The sequence below is a fragment of the Arachis ipaensis genome, chromosome B02, assembly GCF_000816755.2.
Source record: "Arachis ipaensis cultivar K30076 chromosome B02, Araip1.1, whole genome shotgun sequence".
Lineage (NCBI taxonomy): Eukaryota > Viridiplantae > Streptophyta > Magnoliopsida > Fabales > Fabaceae > Arachis > Arachis ipaensis.
In genome coordinates, this window is record NC_029786.2 from 83,940,683 (window position 1) to 83,963,099 (window position 22,417).

Here is a 22,417-nt window from a genome sequence, read left to right on the forward strand (position 1 = left end):
TGATGTGAGTTTTATTTTAGATATTTTAATATAAATTATTAATTCATTTTTTTATGTAATCAGATCAGAGAAAGAGTTCCTTTATCAAATTCTTGGAGAAGTTATAAAAGCTGGAGCAACAACTATTGATATACCCGATACTGTTGGTATAGCAATGCCATGGGAATATGAGAAATTAATTGCAGATATAAAAGCCAATACAGATGGAATTGAAAACGTTGTTATTGCAGCACATTGTCATAATGATTTTGGACTAGCTGTTGCTAAGACCATCTCCAGTAGGAACTCATCCCAGTTCCTGTTTATGGCCCACCTGTCATAAAAAGTAACTCCACATCAGCTTTTGCATCATAAACAATAAATAGGAACTCAAAGCATCTCTCTCTTCTCCATTAGGAGGAACTAACTTTAGTCCCTATTGTGGTCCCACTTAATTAATTAATTAAAATACTTAAAATTAATATAATTAATTTTTTTCAATAATATTATTTAAATTTATAAATTTAAAAATAATTCATTATTAAAAGATATTAATATTAAATAAATTCATATATAATAATAATACACAATATATAATTCGAGATTATACTAATTTATAGTTTTGTGTTTACAACTGCTAATTTTAATAATATCATTAGCATTTTAAATTTTAAAAATAAAAATAACCAACTCAACTAAAAATTATTTTATAAGGTATAAAAATTAAATTTATTTTTTAATGTAAGTAAATTTAATTAATTATAATTTAATATAATAATATAAATAATATTCAATATTAATTATAATATAAATAATTAATATAAATTATTAATTAAATAAAAATATAATTATTTAATATAATTTTTATTATAATTATTACTAATTTAATTATTATTTAATTATTTAATTATTTCAGATTTTATATTATTATTTTTTTATAATAACTTGCCAAATGGCAAGTTGTTATTGGTTAATTTGAGTCCCTGCTTAGAGGGACTCCCTTACCTTGATCCTTGTGCGGGAACTCACTCCTTCTCTCCTCCAATGGTTAGAGTTCCTATATGTTAGAAAAAAGTCAAAGAGGAACTCACCATTGGAGGTACTCTAACACAATAGCGGTAATTACCATGCATATATATAATTTGAGGAGTGTTAGGACCAGTAATTTTTGTGATTTATAATCATCAAGTAGTTATTAATAATATTTTTAATGGTTTAAGATTTTATTCAATAATATGAAATTATTTTTTTTTGTTAGTTATATACTGACCAAAATTTAATAAAATTGTTGGTCCCCTAGACTTTGTCATCAAATAGCTATCAATAATGTTTTTAATAGTTTAAAATTTTATCCAATAGTATGAAATTACTTATTTTTCTTTTGTTAATTACATGTTGGCCAAAATTTAATAAAATTGGTGGTCTCTAGACTTTTCCATATAACTCTATCACTTATTACAACAAATATTAATCTAGTTACGTTTAAATAAGTTTTTGACCTTTCAAAATTTTTGTATATATTGGTATTACGAAATAAAAAACGAGTTTAACTAACATATATTTTTATTTTAAAGTAACAATTAAACAATTTAATTACTTAAATAATAAAAAAACAATTTTAATTTATCTAGAATTAACCTATTTCAGGGTGCACGTGCTGGTGCAAGACAATTAGAAGTAACAATGAATGGAATTGGAGAAAGAGCTGGTAATGCTGCACTAGAAGAGGTGTGTATTATAATTTTGTGGATAATTTTACAATGGATGCATTAGAGTAGTGAACGTGATATATTATTTAAAATGGAGAGAGAGAGAGAGAAATTTGTTTTAGTCATGTAGATAGTTATTTCTTTAATAATGATAAATTTTTAACATTATCTTATCTCATAGCTAATATGTATTCAATAACTAATCTATTAATTAATTTATTTTTGCAAGGTTGTGATGGCCTTAAAATGCAGGGGTGCTGCTGTCTTTGATGGTTTATATACATCAATAAACACAAAGCATATATTAAAGACAAGCAAGATGGTTTTACATCTCAAACTAACGTTTAAACAATTTTATTAATTTTTTCACTCCTATATATTTAGTTTGAGCCTTTCTCAATCTTTAATTTGTCTATAGGTTGAAGATTACACTAATATGCATTTACAACCGCACAAAGCTCTTGTAGGTGCCAATGCCTTTGTTCATGAAAGTGGCATTCATCAGGTTGGTATGGCAGTGCATTAAATATATAGCTTAATTAAACTCAAATGTCTTAGGCGTAGTGAAGTTTAATTCAATTCTTTTTTAGTTTTTTGAAATCATATATTGGTTTTCATGGACAATATTATTATATTCAATATTTATATATTTTATGAAAATACGGCATTAAATATTTCTAGAAAAGATGAATTTCTTGTAAAATATATATACCCTAAAAGTATTATTGAAGTTTATAACTCTTAGACTACGAATTTAGCATTATTGTCTAAGCTTAGAATACTTCAATTTTTTCACTAATTGTGTCAAGATTCTGAGGTAGTTTTCACAACAAGAAAGTAGTGTTGCAGAATAGACTAGATAGAACAAATTCAATACAATTATAAAGTTTGTATTTGAGAGAGTAAAAATTACAACTATCACTGGACTCTGTGAATATATATACACCTCACAAGCTATCACTCAATATATCAAAAATCCAAGAATAGTAATCAACTCAACTAATTCTGACTTTTTTATTTAAAATTTTTGTTTCAACGCCTTTAACTAACTCTAAGGAATTCACACTCTTATATCCTTGACATCTGCCAAAATTTAGCATAGGTCTTGAATTATTTTAAGTTTGTTCTTCCATTTTTCAAAGGATGCTGCTAATAATATGGCTTTGTCAATATGTCAGCCCTTTGTTCAGTTCTTGGAATATCAACAACATGTAGCATATTGCTCTTAACTTTGTCCTTCACAAATTAAATATCTAACAAAAAATGTTTGGTTTTATCATGCAAAATTGAGTTGGCTGTCAATATAACAGTGCTTAGATTATCACAAAACATGGTGGAAATTGTGACCGGCTTAATCTTCAGCTCTGAGAGAAGATTATTGATTCATACTATCTCTGTTGAAGACCTGCTGATTGTCAATTATTTTCTACAAGACCAAGACACTAAATTATCTTAAAAAAAAAAAAAAAATACAAAATTCAGATACTGATCACGTATCCTCCAAATGAGAGACGCAATCAACATACGAAAAACTATAGAATTTGTATATACCACTTCTATGGAAGTCTTGTAAAAGAATCTTCTTGGAGTTCTGACTTTTCACAAAGCAGATGTAAGCATGAAACTAGAAAAAGACATGTAAGTATAATATCTACAACTTAATTGGCCCCAAGATCACTCACTCTCATAAGTAACACTATCATATTTTCAATCTCTCAAACTCACTAACACTCATAATAATAAGGAGAAAATTTCTAATATTTCAAAACATATTCATTTCTTTTTTTTTCATTGGAACACACAATACACAAGGCATATGTGCCTTTATATAGGCAATGCTTCCTACGAAAATAATAATTTATGAACCACAAATCAATTTGTAATGACTACCATTTCATGAGTTGGCTTCATGAATCTTCCTTCAACTTGTGCTAGAAACACAACTTGCATTCATGTAGTTTCCACAATCTTCTAATTTAGGTTGCTTGGTTTTCAATTTCAATTCAATTTGATTTTGAATTTCTTCAATGTTGTAGCATGTTGTAGTTGTACTGCTCTCTTGAATATTCTTGAAAAATCTTCAAACTTCTAATATGTTAGCTTCTAGCAAAATCTAGCAAATTGATGATTATTGTATTCAACTCAAACTTTGCTTCTTTAACTCTTTGATCATTTTGACTTCAACACTCTTCATGAAGATTCTAATGATACAAATTGATTTATAATAAATAACATTGATGCCTCCCTTAAATTAAGCTTGTAGAATTAATTATTCCAAACATCTTTTTCAACTTGTAAAATAACTCTGTTTTCAATGATTTTGTAAAGATATCTACAACTTGGTCCTCTGTAGGACAATACTCAATCTCAACTTCTTTCTCATTTACCAACTATCTGATTTTATGAACCCAAATATCAATATGCTTCGATCTTCCATGAAATACTGGATTTTTGCAAAGTGCAATAACAGATTTGTTATCGCAAAATATTATTGTTGGAGTACTTTGTTTCTCATTCAATTCTTCAAGAATTATTCTTAGCCAAACTGCTTGCGTTGCACAACTTGCTGCTGCTATATATTCTGCTTCTGCTGTAGAGAGTGCTACTACTGGTTGTTTCTTTGAGGGCCATGAAATTGCACCAGAACCAAGACGAAATACAAACCCTGAAGTACTTTTTCTTGTTTCTATATCTCCAGCCTAATCACTATTAGTGTAACTAACAAGATTCACTTCATTAGTATTTTCATAATAAATACCATCATTTAAAGTACCTTTGATATATCGAAGAATCTGTTTTGCCGCTCACAAATGGTTGGTACAAGGCTCCTCCATAAATCTGCTAAGCAAACCAACTCCAAATACAATATCTGGTCTGGTTGCAGTTAAGTACCTTAGAATTCCAAACAAGCTTTTGTAATATGTAGGATTTATTGTTCTTCCTTTATCTTCTCTCAACAACTTAAACTTCTCTTTGACTGGAGTAGAAACTGGCTTTGAATGCTCCATTTGAAATTTCTTCAAAATATCATTTGCATATTTCTTCTAAGAAATAAAAATTTCATAATCTTTTTGAAGAACTTCGGTGCCAAGAAAATAAGACATCAAGCCCATATCCGTCATTTCAAAGTATTTTATTATAGCCTTCCTGAATTCTGTAATTATCTTCAAATTGTTGCCAGTAAAGATCAAATCGTCAACATAAAGACACATGATCAAGATATCTCCAGGTTCAACGAACTTGATATAAAGAGTATGTTCAAATGGACATCTTTTGAAACCATTCTGAGTGAAATAAGAATCAATCTTCTTGTACCATGCTCTTGGTGCTTGCTTTTGGGGTTTAATACATTCAAAGTAATAAAATCCTAACGGAGGGGGGACAAGGAAAGAATGGCACCAAGAAGAGGAATATTCAGTAAAGACACAACAGAAGCATAAAAGATAGATAAAGGTTTTTTCTACTAGACCTCTAAGATACCTATTCTTAGCAACCTAAGTCACCGGAAAGGATTCCCTACTAGACCTTCAAAGAACTTGTCCTTGACAACCTAGATCAGAGGATGAAAATTGAATCACTCAATCTTCTCCATGCAACAAGCGAAGCAAATCACTCACCTCACTTAATCACACTAAAAAAATGTGCATAAAATACTAAGGAAATTTTATTCATCAAAGTTATGTAAATTGTCTCACCAAAGGTGTTTAAATAGACCCTTAACAAACTAGCTAAAAGATAAGATAAGATAACTAATTTAAATCAGATTTGATCTTATTGGATTAGATCAGATTTGATTTAAATTTTAAAATCCTAAAGATATGATAACTAATTCAAATCATATTTGATCTTATTAGATTAGATCAGATTTGATTTAAATTTAAAATCCCTAAAAATACTACTAAACAAATCAAAAGTAAATCAAAATCTTCTAACAAACTCTAACAACAAAACAAACTTAAAATAAAGGCCTAAAAATTCGAAAATAAATAATAAAATATGCCTCCCATTGAATTTGAAAAGCTTTATTGGGCTTCTTGTTGTCTTGCCTTAGCCCAATGGGCCTTATGAATTGTTGCCCTTTCAGCACCACTGTTTTTGAGACAGACTCTTGGTCTTCTAGATGTCCAAGACTGGCACGGCACAATTCTTCTAGAATTCAGATCCTTGAATATGACAAGATTATCATTCCGTCCCTTAGCTCTAAGATGACGAAAATGCCCTCATGACCACGTATCACTCCTCATCCATTGCTTTCTTCCAATTGTTGTCTTTAGAGGCTTCTTCAAAGTTCAACGGCTCACAATATGAAAATAGAGAAAAATTTATGATTTCTTCATTGGACGGATCATTGTCATTGCCAACTTCATGATCTACTAATCTAGCAGGCAGTCTCCGCTCTCTTTGAGGTCTTCTAGATGATTCTGGTTGTTCGGTTATGTCCGGTTGTCTTTCTTCATGATTACATGTATTTGAAATTACAATCGGCTACTTTTCTATCTTTGTATCCCAGTCCCACATGGCTTTTTTGTCAAACGTCACATCTCTGCTGATGATTACTTTCTTTGTTTCTGGATTGTACAACTTGTATGCTTTTGAGTCTGTGCTATAGCAGATAAAGATACACTTCTCGCCTTTGTCATCTAACTTCTTCCTTAATTGATCTGGTACGTGGGCATAAGCTATACACCCAAAGACTCTAAAATGAGGAATGGAAGGCCTCTTTCCACTCCAAGCTTCCTCTGGAGTTTTATCACAAACATTTTTTGTTGGACACTTATTTAAAATATGAACTGCTGTTGCGACTGCTTCTGCCCAAAATTCTTTAGGCATTTGTTTTGACTTGAGCATGCATCTGACCATATCCATGATGGTTCTATTCTTTCTTTCAGCAATTCCATTTTGTTGAGGAGTATATATAGTTGTTAGTTGGTGTTGAATTCCGTGTTGCTTAAAGTAATCTGAACACGCAAGATATTCTGTTCCTCTGTCTGTTATGAGAATTTTGATTTTACAGCCACTTTGTTTTTCGACAAATGCCTTGAATGTCTTAAAGACATCACATGATTCTGATTTCTGCTTTAGAAAGTATACCCATATATATCTACTAAAATCATCAATAAAAGTGATAAAGTACCTGCTACCACCATTGCTTAGAACTTCAACAGAACAGATATATGAATGCACAATTTCAAGTAATCTTCTGGCTCTCCATGACTTTCCTGTAGGGAATGAATCTCTGTGCTTCTTTTTCAGTTGACAAATCTCACAAACACAATTAGGAATATGAATCTGTGGTAGACCAGAAACAAGTCCTTTTCTTGACAGGTAGTTTAGGCCAGAAAAATAAAAATGCACAAACTGCATATGCCACAACCAGTTATCATTAAGTATCACATAACTCATGCAAGAGGGATTAATATGTTGAATTTTTAATGGAAACATTCTTTTTGAAGTCATCTTTGATTTATCTATGAACCTTCCATTGTTGTCAAATACAGTGCAATATCCACGATAAGTTATCATCTTATATCCCTTCTCAGATGATTGCCCCATACTTAGTAAATTGTAATCAAGTTCAGGAGCATAGAAAACATCAGAAATATAACTCAGAGAACCATCCTTCAATCTAATTGGTATATGCCATTTTCCTTCAATAGGGATCTTTGTACTATTATCAAACTTCAATAATAGTTTAACTGAATCATCTAATGAAGAAAATAACGCCTTTCTACCAGACATATGATTACTGCAAGCATTATCCAAGTACCATATATTTTCATCTTCAGCACATGAATTACTTGTAAAAAATAAAGTCTGAGTACCCGGATTATCATTAGTATTTTGATACTGATTTTCTGCAATGTGTGCTTGATTGTTATTCACCATTTTGAATATGCAATCTGCTACTTTGTGTCGATACTTTCCACAATGAAAACAATTGAAATTGGTTCTTTCTTGATAAAAATTGCCTTGACCTCTTCCTCAATTGACAGGCCTGAAATTCGTTCCACCTCTTTCTTGATTAGGTGGTGTAAACTTATTATAACTTTCTTGCTTGTAATTGCCACGACCTCTACCTCTGAAATTTCCTCTGCATCTACTTTGAAAGTTAAAACCACGACCTCGTCCTTCTTGTGTACGACTTGATTCTGCAACATTGTTTAAATTCACTTGGCTTTTCAGGGCTTCCACGGTTGATTTTTCTGACTTCTCCAGTATTCTACTGATGTGGCTTTCCATGGTTCCTTGCAACTCTGCAATCGTCATGGTATCCATATCGTGGGACTTTAGTCATAGTCACCACATGGTCATACTTCATCGGCATAGTGCGAATAATTTTCTCCACCACTTTGCTATCGGGCATATCTTTTCCATAGACTCTCATCTTATTGACAAGATCTATAACACGAGTAAAATATTGCCCAATAATTTCTGAGCTAGACATCTTGTATCTTTCATATTCTCTTTTCAAAGACTGTAACTTCACTTTCTGAGATTTATCTACGCCTTTATATGACAGCTTCAACGGGTTCCATGCTTCTGTTGCAATTTTGGCATTTGCTATTTTGCCAAACATAGTATAATCTACACCTTGATGAATTTGAGATAGTGCCAATTGATCTCTCCTCTGTTGAGCAGCATTTGCTCCTTCTTGCAAACCCAGTTTAATAAAATTTCACAGGTTCTGGGCCTTCAAATAGGTAGACAACAAAGTCTCCAAATAACTATAATTAAGTTTTTTATCTAACTTGGTACCGGACCACACAATATTAAAAGTATTTGCCATACTGACTCTATGATCAAACAACTATATGTGAGAAATCTCCCATACCTCACAAATTCTCAAACACCAGGCGCTGGATTAACCAGCTCTGATACCAAATGTAAGTATAATACCCACAACTTAATTGAGCCCAAGATCACTCACTCTCATAAGTAACACTATCATATTTTCAATCTCTCAAACTCCCCAACACTCATAATAATAAGGAGAGAATTTCTAATATTTCAAAACATATTCATTTTATTTTTTTTTTTGAAACACACACAATACACAAGGCATATGTGCCTTTATATAGGCAATGCTTCCTACTAAAATAATAATTTATGAACCACAATCAATTTTGTAATGACCACCATTTCATGAGTTGGCTTCATGAATCTTCCTTCAACTTGTGCTAGAAACACAACCTGCATTCATGTAGTTTCCATAATCTTCTAATTTAGGTTGCTTGGTTTCCAATTTTAATTCAATTTGATTTTGAATTTCTTCAATGTTGTAGGATGTTGTAGTTGTACTACTCTCTTGAATATTCTTGAAAAATCTTCAAACTTCCAATATGTTAGCTTCTAGCAAAATATACCAAATTGATGATTATTGTATTCAACTCAAACTTTGCTTCTTTAACTCTTTGACCATTTTGACTTCAACACTCTTCATGAAGATTCTAATGATGCAAATTGATTTATAATGAATAACAAGACAGCATTTTCTTCACAAAATTTTGAAACACTAACAAGATTCTTGGTAATCTGGTAGAGTGAATTAGTTGTTGCAAGTTAAAAAATCTATTTGTATCTAAAGCATATAAAATAGAGTCATCAAACGAGAGATAGACAAACCTTTCTCATTGCCTACAATAATCTATTTTGGGCTAGCATAGTATGAACTTGAAAGGTGATTTGATGCATTTGGAGTGACATGGTGTAATTCACCAGTGTTAGGATACCATGCTGGATCAACCATTGAAGATGGAACAACCATGTAAACAGATGGATTGTGAAAGGCTGGAGTTGGTGGTGATGGAACTGAAAAGGATCCAACGACTTGTGATTCTATGGAAGATGGTGCAGATTATGATGAAGTAGAAGCAAAATATGAGCTCTATGGTTGAGATGGTAGTGGAATTTGTTTATCAAATCTATGGAAAATGTGCCAAACAGTGTGGCCAAATCTACCACATACTTGACATTAGGGTCTTGGTGATGCAAAATAGGAACGAGTTCCTCTGTTCATTATGCCCCTCTTCCTCTTTTATTGATACGTCTAGAATTGAAAGAACTTGAAAAAGAAGTATGAGCAAGATGAGCTTGAGATAGTAGATTCTCTGGATTTCTAAATTGCTATAACATGTCATCATGTATCATGACTACAGTTTCAACTTCATATAGAGAACAAAGTTCATGTTTAGAATTAACCATAATAAGCAAGATTTGGTACTTAGAGTTGAGACTAGTAAAAATAGCCTCAATGTGTTCTACATTTGAAAGAGGGCTTCCAAGAGCTACCAATGAATCAACTACTTCCTTAATCTTAGAGATGTATTGATTTGCACTCAAACCATGCTTTTTGATATTCTTAAGACTAGCTTTTAACTGTTTCACCTCATACTTTGTAGATTAAGAGAAATAATCATCAACCTTATTCTAGATTTCATTAGTAAATGCACATCTAACCATGTTGGAGAAGACATAATCCATTGAAGCAAGAAAAAAATGACATTGTAACCTTCTTGGCACTAATGTTTATATTGTTGAGGAGGAATTGAATCTTTTTGAAGGTGACTCTAAATCTTGACCTCTAATGGATGCCAAGGCCTGTTGCTATAAGGTTCTGTGATTATTTTCACCCATTTTGTTGCTGATAGCATTTTGATAAGACTTTGGTTAGAAAGAAGAGCCATTCAGCAGAGCATTGTTGTTTGTTGATTTAGTAGAGTTAGTAGCATTGATTCAACCATGAATCAATATCCAATAGCTCGTGATACCATGTCAAAGATTTTGAGATATCTTTCACAATAAGAAAGTTGTGTTGCAGAATTGAGCTAGAACAGAAGAAGAATGATGATCATGAAAATAGGAGATGCATAAAACTAATGCTTCTGAATTCTCAATACAATGGTAAAGTGACTAAAAGCTACAACTAAAACCAGACTCTGCGAATAGCTCACAACCTATCACTCAATTTATCATGAATTCAAGATTCGTGACCAACTCAACTAACTCAACTTTCCTGATTTAGATTTTTTGTTTCAAAACCTTTAACTAACTCTAAGGAATTCATACACTTATCCTTGGCAGGCTGCATATAAATAAACAACTATATTTTAATTTTTCAAGATCAAAATTTTATGACAAAAGGAAACTTTTAGAGTTCTTTCAGTTTTTCTTTTCGTACTCCATAAACAAAGTATTTTTATTTTTATTTTCTTGACATGAAATACATAATACAATAATCAAATTTTTCATTTCTAATTTGGATTTTACCCGATATCTCATTTATTTTTTAAACTAACAATAACATGTATAATACATCTAAAAGTTACTCCAAACATAAATAAATCAATATAATATGTTAAAAAAATATTTCTGCTTTAAATTCAATAATGTAATATTATTGTTGCTAGCTGTTTTTTAAGCACACAACAAAGAAATCTTTTTTTCTTCTGATGCATTTGTTTCTATCTTTTTTTTTTAATGTTTATAAGGATGGATGGTTAAAACATAAAGCTACATATGAAATAATACCTCCGGAATCCATTGGGTTGGAAAGATCTAATGAAGTTGGCATTGTATTGGGAAAACTTAGGTATGTCATACAAAAAAATACTTTGGTATGATAGATAATACAAGATGATTCTTTTATGCTAGTGTGTGTGATTCAATATCTATGAACAAGTTGTTGCAATTATCTATATTTTGAAAATTTTTGTCATTTACAAAGTATATAAATATTAGTATTCAGTATATATTGTTGAGGTTAAATGAGTAATTTGTTGTAAGTTAATTAATATAACTCGGTTGTATGATTAGATGATTGTTACTTGTTGGGTGACTTGTTGTGCAAGTTAATTATTGTGGTGATGCTAATGAAATAAGTTAGTGGTAAAGTCATTTGAGTAAATCAATTATGATAGCACCATGCTAGTAGTAGATAGTTGAAAGAATGGTTAAGTTAATCGAATCGCTTAGTTAGCTTTAACTGCAATCAATAGCTTGTATGATTGTAGTTCAAATATTTAACGATAATAAAAAGTCCAATTTCTAATTTACCACAAGTTAACTATGTAATTCTCCTTCTGTCTCAAACCAGATTCTGCTTTACCATTATAGAATTTCACATAAGTAGTACCTTCTTAAGCACTTATTAAGCTTGGGTGGCCATGACTTGGGTTTCGTGGGATTATTGATGGCAAACTTTCAAAATATCTACATATATATGTGCACAAAAGAATGAGTATACTTTGCTTTACGTTAAATACATGATATGAATTATTTTCTTTTACATATTTATGCGCCTTTATTTCAAAATGAATAACATACTACTAAATTGAAATTTCTGTCGTATTTTTAATTTTGTTATTTTTTCTATTGGTTTCTCTATTTGCTATTGGTACTCAGGATGTTCTATAAGGACTTTGCTAGGTAGACAATGGCTTTTGTGAACAATATGAACAATGGGCTCTAAAATTAGCCAATAAAGTAAAAACACACTACACCCCCAAATTACCCAACTAAATCTTAATATTAGGATAACCATCCATACACCTAGTGAAATGAACATCCGATATATCCATTGTTCACATTGTTTAGTATTTTTATTGTCTACATATACTTTTCCAAAATATATTAATTATGTGTTGGCTAAAAACTATTTGGTCACCTATAAGTATAAAAAACAAAACCACTATGAAAACATTTTTCGAATCAAATGTGAGCTTAATTAAATTCTCATTATTATAATTATTACTCTGCACATGGATTTTCTTCTTGTGTGAATTTTATTGTTCATGTTTTAATGTTTCTCTTTTCCCACTCAATGATACAGTGGACGACAAGGCTTAATGAAGCGTCTTAAAGAGGTGCATTATACTTTCTCTCTCTTTCTTTCATTCTCTTTGCATATATATATATATATATATAATATTTTTTTACTTAAATAAATGAAAAAAAAAACAAAATTACCAACTACCTCCAAAATGAAATCACATGTACATATGTTCTATTTCTTTATTTATATAAGTGTGCTACAAGGTTATATGTTATAGTATTTGTATGTAAATTGTGGTACTATGGCACGAATTTTTGTTTCAAAATTTTAAACCCATATGCACATAAATCGTGCTAGCATATTGATAGTGCGTAGAAACACGTAAAATCATGGTAAGTTATAACGATTTACATGGAAATGAGGAAGCACACCGGCCTATGAGAATTTTGTGCATTTGGGATGCCCGAAACCCTAGCACAATTTTTATGCAATTGGGATGTCTAGGATCCTGGCAAAATTTAAGTACACACTCCCACAATCATTGTTATATATTGTTAGGAGTTTAATTTGATATAATGCATGTTTGTTTCATTTAATAATAAGTTTTGCTTGGGTGTTAGGGTATTTGCATTGCCTCTAAGCAGCAAAACAAAAGTAGCACATATAGTTGACGACGAATTTACGATCATATTTATTTTTTATTATTGATGGCTAATTTATTTTATTTATATGTATGTTTAGTTGAATTTTCTTTAGGATATAATGTGTTATTTTTCTAGTACAATTCAAAAATATTTTACCATTCTAACAAATCTAGTATCTAAAGTTAGTGAAAACATATTGTTCACTTATTTATAAAGATAGGCTTTTGTATTGGTTTAGCAAAATAGAGAATGTTAGATATTGGATGTTAATATTTTTATTTTTATTTTATTTTATTCTAATGTTTTAATTTTTTTTGTTGGTTTTAACCAAACAATTCAATGTACAGAGTGTTTGAAGGCAACAAAAGATTATCATGCATAATCGTTTAGTGTCATATCTATAGTAGGTAGGTTATACCCTAGTTGTATAGGTATTTGTGTTAGTTGGAAATTGAAATATTATGAACTTGGTCAAGATGCTCACATTGTTATAGTCTTGGACATTTGGTAGCTTCTCACATTGGTTTTGATTGTCTGTTGGTCGCTTATCTCGAGGTAAGGGGCATTATTTTAATTAAAGATCACTATCGTTCGTATTTACTTTATTACAGTGTATTTGTATAATTTTACCTAATATAAAACTTTCAGATAGAATAATTTGTAAGGCCCACGAGGTTATACAACAATTTTCATCTTGGTATCCTCGAGCTTAAACACATGGCATTTCGAAAATCGATGACCATCTTGATAAATTTTGCTTCAGTTGAGTTGCATAAGGTCGATTGGGTTCTAAAACAAGCTTGAGAATGTGCACCATACTAGCCATAAATATTGACTTGTATTATCAAAAGATGGTTAAATACTTACATAGTTTTTTGAGATTTATTTATTACGTGGCATGAACGTTAACAAAGAAGATTTGATAAAAGGTGTTATACTTTGAACTAGTGATTGATCCTTGACCCTCAGTAGAATATCTTTAGCGATAACATGGTGCAGGATTATGGTTATTTTCTCCTGATAACTTTTTGGATGATCCTCGACAGGCTGGAGTAATTATAAATTCTCTTGTCCAGAATCAGATTGCTACATTAGCTAAATAGCAAGGACTAGACATCGTGCCAATTGAACATTATCAAATAACTTTTACTCGCACTAACCAACATAGTTGTAGGAATGTGGAGGAAGATAAACATAGAGCCAGTAGAGAGGAAGATGGTGGAGACAGTAGAAGGATCGGGAGGAGCTTTTAGGTGGGGTATGGGGCTTCTTGAGGAGGTTTAAGGTGGTACATGAGTCATTCTAGGAAAGGTCTAGGGTAGGGTGATGGAATTAGAAGTTCAGGGTGGGAGGAGCTAGAGGTGTAGGTTAAATTGGAATAGGATGGTTAATCCAAAAGGTTTTAACTCTATGCTATTCTCAGGATTAGCAAGTTCGTGAGATTTAGAGCAAGTATTTAGTACTAGATGAGAGTTCTTTATGGAGCTTAAAAAACTTGTAAGTGTCATTGACGGTTACATGCCACATTTTGAGACGGTGTTTTGGATCATAATGTTGACCTTAACAAAGCCCCAACAAGATATAGAAGAGGTCAATTGCCACATTTTGGCACAGTTTGAGCCACGCACCACATGAACATGATAGTCATGAGGTGTAGCCACGATATGAGGGTTTTTAGGAGCTAGCACCGAAAGAGCAATCATTTCTAATTTTTATGTAGTCATGGACTAACACAAATGGAATTTCAAACATTTTTTCTCCACTCTATAATATTTTGAAACAGTTTCATTGCATAATTATATATAAAGACTTATCTCGAGTGTAAATCCTGGTTGGATGGTGTTGAGTATTTTTTTTTATTTCTACATAAATTATGGTAGGGTATCATGAGATATGTACGTTAGTGGATTTACATTTTTCTACACACTATCAACATCCTAGCATGACTTGTGCATATGGATTTGAAATTTTGAAACGTAAACCGTGGTAGGATATTGTGATTTACTTACAAATGCTATCAAACATACAATACGTACCTTATCACGATTTACATAAATAAAGAACAAAAATGCCATTTGTACACCAAAAGCAGTCATCAATGTATTTGTGTATAAATACATGTGTGATTTAATTTATTTTCAATGTGTATTTATATTCCAGCATGTATTTATACTGATGGTTGACTTTGGTGGCTGATTTTGATGTACATAGCATAACTCAATAAAGAAATATGGCATGCATATATAATTTTGTTTTGGAAAAAACTAGTGATTTTGCTTTATATATATTCAATGTCATATTAATTTTGTCTTTTCTATGTTTTTGAGTTAGTTGTCTTTTCTGATTTCAGCTTGGTTATCACCTTAAAGAAAATGAAATTGATAGTGTCTTTTGGAAATTTAAAGCAGTAGCCGACAAAAAAAAGGTAAATAATAATTATATATTTAAAATTTTCTAATTTCAACTTTGCATTATTATTATTATTATTATTATTAACTAGATCCAACTTGTACTTATGACAATCATCTACTTGCAATTTAAGTATATGATTTGTTTGATATTTACTTTAAACTTTAATACAATAAAATAATTTTGGTTCACCATATACCAAACAAATATACTATGATTTCAAGAGTGGACATATAAATGATGCAAGAGATTTAACCATTAAATTACTACACTCCTTTTAACCAAATACATTAAAAAAGCATTCAATGTGAAATTTTAACCTATTGAATGATTTTCTTTTTTCTTATTATCTAACTACAATATTTGGTTTATTAAGAGGGTAACTGATGTTGACCTTAGAGCATTGGTATCAAATGAAGTTACTCAAGTGGAATCTATTTGGAAACTTAGTGACATACAGGTTGGTTTATATATTTATATATATATATATGAAAAAAATTTTGTGTTTGATATAAGGGTTTAACTTGACAAAAATTTAAATTAAAATGTGTTAATGTATATACTACGTAGGTGACTTGTGGAACTTTGGGTCTTTCAACAGCAACTGTTAGACTCAATAATACCATTGATGGAGGCATACATGTTGCTTGTTCTGTTGGTTCAGGTTCAATAGATTCAGTTTTTAAAGCAGTGAATCTTATTATAAAGGTTTGAAATAATGCTCAATTGAGTATTTTTATCATTACTACAACAAAAATTATAATTATTATTAATGATTCATCTTTAATTGGTGTATTTGTGATGAGACAAGATTTATGGTGAATAATAGATGAATGGAAAGAGCATTAACTATATTTTTTAGTCCATTTTACTCATAGATTAGATTGAGAATGTCGATTGAAACAACTTGTGTAAATTGATTATCATTAGCTAAGATTAGGTATATCAAATGTTAAAAGGATGAGGTATACCTAACAAATTAAATAATCCAAGAAACTTATGACAAAATTCTTAGTTTGTGTAAATAGTTAATTTCGCCTTTTCAAGAAAGATAATGTATGAATTAAGATGCACTAAAATAATCTATTATAGTATAGCTTTTAGCATAACTTTATATGAATAATTCCTATCAGATCTACAAATTAAATTGAATACATATATGTTATTTAATTTTGAAATGATCATGAATTTATTTTTTTGTTTCCGAGATTGTCATTGTTATAGAAAAAGTAAGAGTCATAACATGCTAAAGAGAGTTGACACATATGGTAATATAGGTATAGATACAAACGTGTATTCATTTTCTTTTTGTTGTTATAGGGTTCTTTTGGTAAATAATGTTTAATTATTTTTTAACATAATTGTTTAATATTTTGGAGATGCGTGTCTCTAATTTTAATAAACTGGTCATTTTTAGTCTACCAAATTATATGACATTTAGAGGATTCATTTAGAAGAAGAAAGAGAGAGAGCTATAAGATTGAAAGTAAATACTTGGATGCTTTGTTAGACTCTAATTTTTTAATATTTTTGTATTTAATAAATTTTGCTAGCATGTGACAAGAATAAATTTTTATGATAATTTTTATGCAGGAAGCTATAAAACTTGTTCAGTATACATTGACTACAATGATAGAAGGTGTTGATGTTGTTATCACTACACATGTTAGAATTTGTAGAATGAATGACCATGCATCTACTCATTCATTAGTTGAAGAAAGTATTCAACCAATTTTTAGGTAAATAGTTCTATGATAAATTCAAGTGTTTATTGCTTTTTGTCAAATATGTTCTTTACAATAATCATCAATCCACTATTATATATATATATATTCTTTTTGCATAACATACAAGGTAATTAGAATTATGACTATAGTCACAATTTAAAACCATTCACACTCATAATGTTTTCTTTTTTATGATGTTATGTATAGTGGAATTGGAGCAGGAACAGATGTTGTTGTCTCCAGTGTTGAGGCTTATATTGCAGCCGTGAACAAGATGTTGGATTCCAAGAAATAGTTTATATATAATAATGTTTGATAAAATAATTATAGTTTCTACATTTGAGAGTTGAGATACTATAGTTACATTATAAACATTTACTCCTTTGAATTTATCTCGTAAGTATCAATAATGTGCGTGTGCGTGCGATCCCAAAAAATAAACTAGAAAATAGTTACCCATCATAACACATCTTGTATCTTAAATCTTCTTGTGTTAATCTATGAAGAACTAAAATATTAAAAGAAGATATATTAATAACTCCTCATTGGCGTATATTTTTTTTACCAAAAATACTATATGCACACTAAAGTTAGTTACTAAAATCAGCCAACTTGTGTAGTTTAACTCATTTTTAGTGTGTATTTTGTATTTTCATGTGCATTCTATATTGGTGGCTGATTTTAGTGACTAATTTTGGTGCACCTAACATAGTTGATATTTTTTACACTTAATTGTTGTTATATTACCTTTACTTTAATGGAATGATACCATATATCATGCATCATATTTCATATTGTGTCATTTTTTGCAGATACATCCTTTATTTTTTAGTCATCGTTTAATTTTTTTCATATTGAAGAATGATGCATTTCTAATTATTCATGCATTTATTAGTATTATCTCTAAGCCTTTATGACATAGATGATGGCTATTTAGATGAGTATAAGTAGAGTTATTTACTTTGTTTTGGATTTATATTGTTAGTTGATTGTTAAATGTGAATTGAGCTATTTCTTTGTGAATTGTTTAATATGTGTATAGTTATTTATATCTTATCTTGAAATATTTATATTAGTGGACTGTTTACTATTTGGGAGTTAATACTCAATTTAGTTTCTAAATTTGCATGCGAGTTTCAATTTAGTCCCTCAAACTTTAATTACCTCTATTTAGTCCCCAAATTTTATAAATATGCCTCACATTAGTCCCTGAGATGATTTTTAGTTAAAAAACATTAATAGAGCGTTGAAATGGACAATCAAATGCCACACTTAAACATATAAAATGATGTAATTTTGGTTTTGGCATTCAAATAGCTCAAAAATGATGTCACATCACTTGTTTTATTAGGTAAAGTTTTAATAAACACCACTTATGATGTTTTTTGGTTATTTGAGTGTTAAAACCAAAACGATATCATTTTACAGAGTCTAGTGTGGCATCCGCCTGTCTATGACAGCGTTCTATTAACGTGTATACATTGAAAATTATTTCAAGAACTAATATGAGTCATGTTCGCAAAGTTTGAGGATTAAATAAAGGTAATTGAAACTTTAGGGACTAAATTGATGGTCGTATGTAAATTTAGGGACCAAATTGAGTATTATTTCTACTATTTGGACATATTATTGCCATATTAAATATAAATTTTGTTTCTATATTTAAAAGCTTAATTGATGTATTATCTATAAATTATTTTCAAATGGAATCATTAATAAATGAATGGACGTATAGGAATTTGATATTAAGATTGACGGCAAAGTTGTCGATTTTTAGTTAAAAATGATAAAGGAAAATTAAAAAAAAAGAATAGTTGAATTGTCAATAAATACTGACAGCCAAGCCATAGCTATTTTTAATAATTGAATCAGCGATCTAGCTATTAATATTATTGATAAAATAATCAATGGCGCTCGGTACCGTCAATTTTTATTAAATTTCAAAAAATTAACAAAACTAAAACTGACAGTGCAAGCCATTTCTTTCTCGTCAATTTTCTTCATCATCAACAACTGGACCTTCAATATATATTTTAAATCTAGAGAACATAAAGTTCTTCTGAATCTGCAATGTTCCTTTTATAACCATCTTGGTAGATGAAATTTTGTTTAGGAATTTTTTATTACCGAGCTAAATGTAAATAAACATAAAGTGAAAGATAATTTGCTCCTTGTTGGTTATTGATGTATAAAACAAAAAAATTTTTCTATTTTGCTGATTGGTTTTGTTGCTGCTGAAGAAGAAGACGCGTTCGAGACCAAGGGGAGTGACGCACGAAGGAGCTGTGACAGAGAAGGAGGGCACACTGTCTCATCACCCACGCTGCCGTTGTTTCCATCACCGTCATGCTTCATGATCACCGTAGGTTACTCTGCCATTGCTGTTCTATTCTGCTTTTCCCTGGTAGCATTGAGTTATGTTCTGTTGCCAATATTTGATTTGGTAATTAGTTATCTGAAAATGTTGATCTGGTTTTGATTTGATTTTAATATTAATTTTATATTGATTTAGTATAATGATGTGTGATTTTGATTTGGAATTGGTTCTCTGGAAATACTATTTTGATTTAAATTTGATTTTAATATTGATTTAGTATAGTGTTATTCTGATTTTGATTTGGTAATTGGTTATCTGAAGATGTTGTTCTGATTTTGTGTTGTTTTTAATATTGATTTTGGACAATGCTATATTTTGGTCATTGATTTAAAATAGAAAAATATTACCACAATTATTTTAAGTCTCTTTGAACTGTTCAATGCAAATAAGTTTGATTTTGTTGTTAATTTTTGGATGTCATAAATCAGAAAAGTGTTTTGGTTCACTAAGTATAGTGAATTTGTCTATTTGTGCTGGTAGATAGGTTGAAGGTGCTTTTGTTACGTGGTAACTAGTGTCTTTGGTGGGTTTTGTTTGATTTATAGGTGCTAATGCTAGTATGTAGTCATGGAAGTGATAGTAACATTAGTACTAGAGTTGTGGTTATGAATTACTTATATTTTTATTCTTTGTTGCTGTTGTAGTTTGTCTCTTTAAAACCAAAAAAAGGGAATCAAATAGTGCGTCTCTCTGTAGCTGCCACTATCTTAGACATTGAGCTACACTACAGGTAAAGAGCAATTGGATGAGAATGAAAGAGATAATATAGAGGAGCAGGACAAGGATTATATTAATCCAACTGAGGCTGAGTATAGACAATACTGTGAAAGATAAATTTTCGGTCTCCTTAAAAATATTTTATGACATCATTTCTCTTTAAATTTACTGCTGTAAAAGATTTATATACGATGGCTTCTTTGTATAATAGGGATATATTTTAATAAATAATTTATTGGATCTATTAATTGGTGGGGGCGGCAGGGTGGGTTGAAAAAGAGTGTTTGATGGTGAGCATGATGATGAAAATGGTTGTATGTGAGGATATGGCTTTTTTTATTTTCATTAATAAGCACGGATAATTTACTTGAATTGATTAATTTGAGCTAGGCTTTCAATAAAATCAAGACTCAAGTTAAATAGCAAAATTCGAACAAGAAAATCAAGACTCAAGGTGTGAGAGTCTGTGACTTTTACTTGGTGCACTAGGCCATAAATAACTCTCTCTATGTAATTAAGGTGTAATTGCTATCCATTTTCTAAATAATAGTTCAGTTTACTTTCACTACAAGCTATCTATTTTTCTAGCTTCTATGTAGTCCTAGTTCATTCTTTCTTCTTTCTTCTTTGGGAAAGTTTCTAGTTGCTTGTCAATCATTGAATTAAGAGAGAAAGCTTTCACAAATGAAGCCGGTATCAATTTAAGCAAAATAGATATTGCTCATAATTTATTATAATATTTTTAAGTTTTCTTTATTTCAATTTCACACTTCAGTTGACGTAAAATTATTATGTTTGCGTAGCTGCATATGGTGGGCTAGTTCCCCACACACGCCCAAGTTCACACTTTAGTTCACGTATATATATTGCTGCATATGGTGGGCTATTTTCACATTACAATTTATATTTTATCAAGTGATAAATCTGTCACTGAAATGAGATCAATATCTGAATAGGATTTGTACTCATTAATTGTACAAGAAAAGGTACATGTACATACTATGATATGATATAAGAAAAGAATCTCTGACTCTTTACACTTTGACTTTAATTTTAGAAGCAAATTCTAGTTTCCTACGTAGCTGGAATAAATCATTAGCAATAGTGAAATTATGGAATTTTATTCATTTGGCTAAATGGATGAAGCTGTTTTTTTTTTCAATTAAATATATATAAATCAATAACAAGGATGGTATATAATGCTAAAAATATTAATGTTTTAGTCTCTTTGAATATATTATGGTAATTTTAATTAGTCTCTTTGTATAGAGACAACAGTGAAGAAAACATGAGGACCTACACAATGCTTAAAGATTCATGCAAGACAGTTGGAAGATAGAGAAGAAATTACTCTAGATATTGAAGGAGAGACAACTGGTCCTACTGATGAAGATGTAAACAACTTGAACAAATTTTTGGGCGCAGTGGCAAGGAATTCAGATTTTTGTCCATTAATATACACAAACTGGAAGGGGATTAAAGATAAAGAAGCTATTTGGGAATATGTTCAAGTGAGAATATTAGTCTTGTTTTTTTTAAAAACTTAAGGAAATGTACACATTTTATTCTTACTAGCAAATAATATATAATGTGATTGTGGATCTTACAACAATTTTTATAAGTCAAATTTGATGGAAAATGTTCAATTATTTTTCTTTAGTGACTTGATTCAAATAGTTTAGATTATTTATTAACACTAAATAATAAAAAAAATTGAAATTAAAACCGTTGCCAAAAAACAACACCAATGGTAATGCTTTAAAACCGTTGTCTTAGACGACTATAAAATGGCAATGGTATTAAAATTGTTGCCAAAAAATGACATCAACAGTAACGCTTTAAAATCGTTGGCTTTGTGAGTAATGAAACTACAATAGTTTAAAACCGTTGCTTATTCAATTATGGTTTTAAACCGTTGGATCATGAAAGAGAACGGTTTAAAACCGTTGCTTATCAAGTAACGGTTCAAAACCGTTGTTTAAAATTTTCTTTCAAAACCATTGTCTATGCCAGTAACTTTGGCAACGATTTTTTTGTTACCATTGCCTTAGGTAAAAAACCGTTGCCTTTGAGCATTGGTAACG

General features: G+C 30.3%; 1 protein-coding gene and 1 long non-coding RNA gene across 2 annotated transcripts in view; both read left to right on the forward strand.

The window, feature by feature from the left end:
- The window catches only part of LOC107625559 (probable 2-isopropylmalate synthase), a 29,704-nt gene extending 11,936 nt beyond the window's left edge, over positions 1–17,768 (forward strand). The window contains exons 3-14 of the mRNA XM_016328227.2: positions 64–263; positions 1,084–1,097; positions 1,627–1,707; positions 1,918–2,010; positions 2,107–2,193; positions 11,177–11,277; positions 12,517–12,550; positions 15,454–15,528; positions 15,889–15,972; positions 16,083–16,220; positions 17,106–17,251; positions 17,447–17,768. Coding sequence (XP_016183713.1) covers positions 64–263; positions 1,084–1,097; positions 1,627–1,707; positions 1,918–2,010; positions 2,107–2,193; positions 11,177–11,277; positions 12,517–12,550; positions 15,454–15,528; positions 15,889–15,972; positions 16,083–16,220; positions 17,106–17,251; positions 17,447–17,534 — 1,141 coding nt within the window. The 3' untranslated portion in view covers positions 17,535–17,768. The remainder of the gene's footprint in view (positions 1–63; positions 264–1,083; positions 1,098–1,626; positions 1,708–1,917; positions 2,011–2,106; positions 2,194–11,176; positions 11,278–12,516; positions 12,551–15,453; positions 15,529–15,888; positions 15,973–16,082; positions 16,221–17,105; positions 17,252–17,446) is intronic.
- On the forward strand, positions 19,372–21,879 carry LOC110268933. The gene is made up of 3 exons (XR_002357690.1): positions 19,372–19,601; positions 20,261–20,346; positions 21,603–21,879. It is a non-coding gene; the product is annotated as an uncharacterized LOC110268933 (long non-coding RNA).